The sequence below is a fragment of the Sus scrofa genome, chromosome 6 (genome assembly GCF_000003025.6).
Source record: "Sus scrofa isolate TJ Tabasco breed Duroc chromosome 6, Sscrofa11.1, whole genome shotgun sequence".
NCBI classification, from domain to species: domain Eukaryota; kingdom Metazoa; phylum Chordata; class Mammalia; order Artiodactyla; family Suidae; genus Sus; species Sus scrofa.
Genome location: NC_010448.4, coordinates 83,723,261 through 83,726,963, shown reverse-complemented (window position 1 = coordinate 83,726,963; position 3,703 = coordinate 83,723,261). Strand labels below are relative to the sequence as shown.

General features: G+C 56.5%; 1 protein-coding gene across 1 annotated transcript; it reads right to left on the bottom strand.

The window, feature by feature from the left end:
- CD52 (CD52 molecule) lies at positions 1,345-3,202 on the bottom strand (the record flags this gene model as incomplete). The annotated part of the gene is given in 2 exon segments (NM_001257355.1): positions 1,345-1,703; positions 3,094-3,202. Coding segments are annotated over 2 exon segments (192 nt in total). The 3' UTR covers positions 1,345-1,565.

Sequence of the window (3,703 nt, the reverse complement as noted above, 5' to 3'; positions counted from 1 at the left end):
TATCTCATCTCTGTGCACCTTGATTTGAGGGGTGGGAGTGAGAATTTGTTCACCTGCCTTTTTACCTGCCTGCACTTCCTCCTCCCAGCTCCAGTTCTGGGGCTCAAATGTACGGCCTCCCTCTACCACCAGAGGGAGCCCTGGGACCAGACTAACTGCTGAGCATGGCCTTTCATGCAGTCACCCCAAATGACTCAGAGCCAGCTCTGAGCCAGGTCTGGCACTGGGCTGCAGGGGCGCAAACAGGAACCAAGCCCCTTGGTCCCCACCCTCAGGCAACTCCCAGTCCAGTGGAGGATTCCTGTGGGTAGGGCAATACAGTGACAGGGTAAGAACAGGAGTGCTGGAACGCACAGGGGAGGATCCTAAACCATTTAGGGGCACAGGGCAGGCTGCTCGGAAGAGGCGGACCTTCAGCTGAGATGCGGAGGCTGAGAAGGAGTCAGCCAGGCCAGGGTGTGGCGGAGGGAGGCAGGCCAGGCCAGGGATGGAAAGTTGAAAGTTCAGTGTGATGGGGGCCCAGCAGGCCCAGTGGGAGAGGCAAACAGGAGCCACACTTCAAAGGACCTTGCTCACCAGGGCGCCTCTCAATTCCCCCCAACTCTGGTCTCAAGGCTTAAAGGTTTAGCCTCAGTCAAAGAAGCCAGGACAGAGGGTCTTGGTCCCTAAACCAGCTCAGAGAGGGGAGGACATAGTCCTTAATCTAACAGACACTTGGCCCCTTGGCCAATGTCCTCCAGGAAGCGGCAGAGATGGTCAAGGCCCTGGGGGGCCACTCCAGGGTTCCCTTCCCTCTCTGAAGCTCCCAGTTCCACCATCCCAAAGGCAGGAGGGGTCAGAGTGGTTAGAGCAGCTGTTTACCCAGTGCGGGTAACGGGGGCAGAAATAGGCCTCTTCATTTTTCTCAGCCCCCAGTGGCCGGAGACATGAGGACAGGAGGATGGCTGTGAGGTCTGGAACCCCTGGAGACTGGGGGGCTTCTCTCTGAATCTGTCATTCTGAGGACACCAAGGTAGTGGAGAGGGGGTGAACTTCTGAACTTCTGCAACGGGGATGTCCAGGGTCTGAGTGGGGGTAGGGGTGGGTCTTCTGGAACCATCATTCCCAAACACCCGGGGACAGGGAAGGCAAATGCAACTAAAGGAAGGGTGACGATGGCTGGTTCTGGGCCATGTCCCTGCTAGGTGATCTGAAGGGGTTTGGCCTTTGGGGCAGGGAACGTGGGTTGCGAGATCCCTGGTGCCACCTCTCTTGCTGATGGGAACATGGGCAGCTCCTTGGTGCAGCTGCAAACCTGGCTCTGGGGGCCCAGTGATGTCCAGGGACCACATGCAGGACCCCACTCCAAGCACACATCAACTTTATTGACGCCGGGTTGGGTGGTGCTTGCCCCTCCACATCAGTACCTCCCTGCATCAGCCATCACCCCCAAGGCACTGCCTGTCATTCTCACAACCTGCTCATCTCCAGCATCAATCCCTCCCAAGGACTGGGGGGCGGCTTCTGTTGCTGGAGATGGTGGCAGCTGTCTCAGGGGCACAGGGCTAGGGCTGGGCCAGGTCACCTCAGCTGAGGTGGAAGAGCTGGATGAGGACATTGGTCAAAAAGAGAAGGATGCCGCCGCTGCCCAGGCCGCTGAGGGCTGGGGCTCCACCCTTGGGTTTCTTGGTGGTGGTTCGGTTTCCCAAGACTCCAGTTTGTATCTGCAAGAGGAGAAGTGGAGCAAGCTCAGGAGGCTTTTGAATTGCATGGGGTTTGTTTGGTTGATTGGTTTTTGTTTTTGTCTTTTAGGGCTGCACCCACAGCATATGGAGGTTCCCAGGCTAGGGGTCAAATCAGACCTGCAGCTGTTGGCCTCCACCACAGCCACAGCAAAGCCAGATTCAAGTCACATCTGCAAGTCCCATCACCACAGCTCACATCAACGCCAGATCCCTTACCCACTGAGCGAGGCCAGGGATCGAACCCATGTCTTCATGGTTTCTAGTCAGATTCGTTTCCGCTGAGCCACAACAGGAACTTCTCATGTTTGTTTAGAGACACAGTGTCCCCCACCCCAGTACTACAGTCCTCAGTTCCCTTGTCCCTATGACCACGACTTCTTTCACAAGGTCCTGTTGGGACCGTTGGCTGCTTCCTGCCTTGGCATGGGCAGGGTCAGAGGCGGTCCCTGGTCCGCCTCCCATGGAACCTTCCTTTCATGTCTATCAGGCCACCAGCTCCTCCAGCAGGTAGGAGAGAGGGGAGTCTGTGGCCCCAGCCCTTGACCTTAGCCCAACCAGGGGCTTAGCCGCTCTGAGCCTCAGCTTCCTCATCTTGTCAATGGGGAGAAGAGCCCACTCCAGTCACGAGGGTCACATGAGACAGTGCCAGTGGGTGGGTGAGGGGGGTGACTTCTTCCCCTGAGGAAATGGCCAGATGGTGATCAGGCTGTTCTCAATGCTTGATCAAGCTGCACCTAAAGCTGCCCTGGATGGAGACTGAGCTGTTTTTGGTGGTGATCAAGCTGTTCTTGATGCTTGATCAAGCTGTTCTTGATCGAGAACTTGATGGCTCCCATCTCCTATACTGACTAGCATGTGAGATGCTGCCAAAGCTGCCTCCTAGAATAGCAGTTGGTCTCAAGAGTCTAGCTGTTTCTGGAGCAGGAGATTTCTATCTTCTTAGCGTTGCTGAACACCTGGGCTCCTCTCCTGGGGGGTTCCCTGCCACCTCCAAACTGGATCAGACTCCCTGTGAACATTTTCTGGTCCCCTCCCAACAGGACCGTTTCCCCAGCTTCCCTGTGGGTTGATGCCATCCTTACTCAGGGCCGTCTTCCCAAGCCTCTCAGTTGACTATTACTCCACAACACGCTTGGGTGCCTCATTGTGCCTTGTAAGTGCTCCCCAGCCTCGGGTACAGGAGGCAGTCGGCTCAGGGGCAGCCCTCAAACAGTCTGACCTCAACCAGAAGGGCTGGAAGGTTGGGAGCCAGGCCCCCTGCTGGAGCCTCTGCTCCCATGGGAGAAGGCTGGGTGCCGGGAACCTGCATGGCCTCAGGTCTGGGGACTCCTGGGCAGTGGTGCCAAGGACTCCGAGGAGCTGCTCTTACCTGAATCATAACCAGGAGGCTGATGGTGAATAGGAGGAAGAGGAAGCCTTTCATCTTTGGAGGCTTGCGGTGGCTCTCTTGGTAGCAGCTTTTGGCGATGAACGCAGGGCTGTGTGCAGGCCCCTCTTGGCTTGGCTGCTTATGAGTGAGGAGGAGGCCGGGAGGCGGGGTGGAGAGGAAGGAGGGCCTTCGGGGTGTGGGTGGGGGTGCTGCTGCTTTACAGACCTTGAGGTTGAGGATACCGGGAGCTGGGTTCTACAGCCCTGGCAGAGGATGGGTTCTGGAAAGGCACTGAGGCAGATCCTGGGGATGAGATTTGGGCAAATTGGGGGGGGGGGGCAGTAAAGAGGGCCCTGGGCTTGGAGTCATGCACGGTGGGGACTGACTCTTGGTTTAATCCCCTGAACTCTGAGACCCTGGGCCAGAAACTGTACCTCTCTGAGCCTTTAACAAAGGAGCTGCCAGAGAATTAAATATAGTATAATTAAAAGGAGATGGAGAGATAGTGAAAAAGCTAGTAATAATTAAAAAGGTTGTAGAGATGAAGTGGGGAGTTCCCGTCGTGGCGCAGTGGTTAACGAATCCGACTAGGAACCATGAGGTTTCGGGT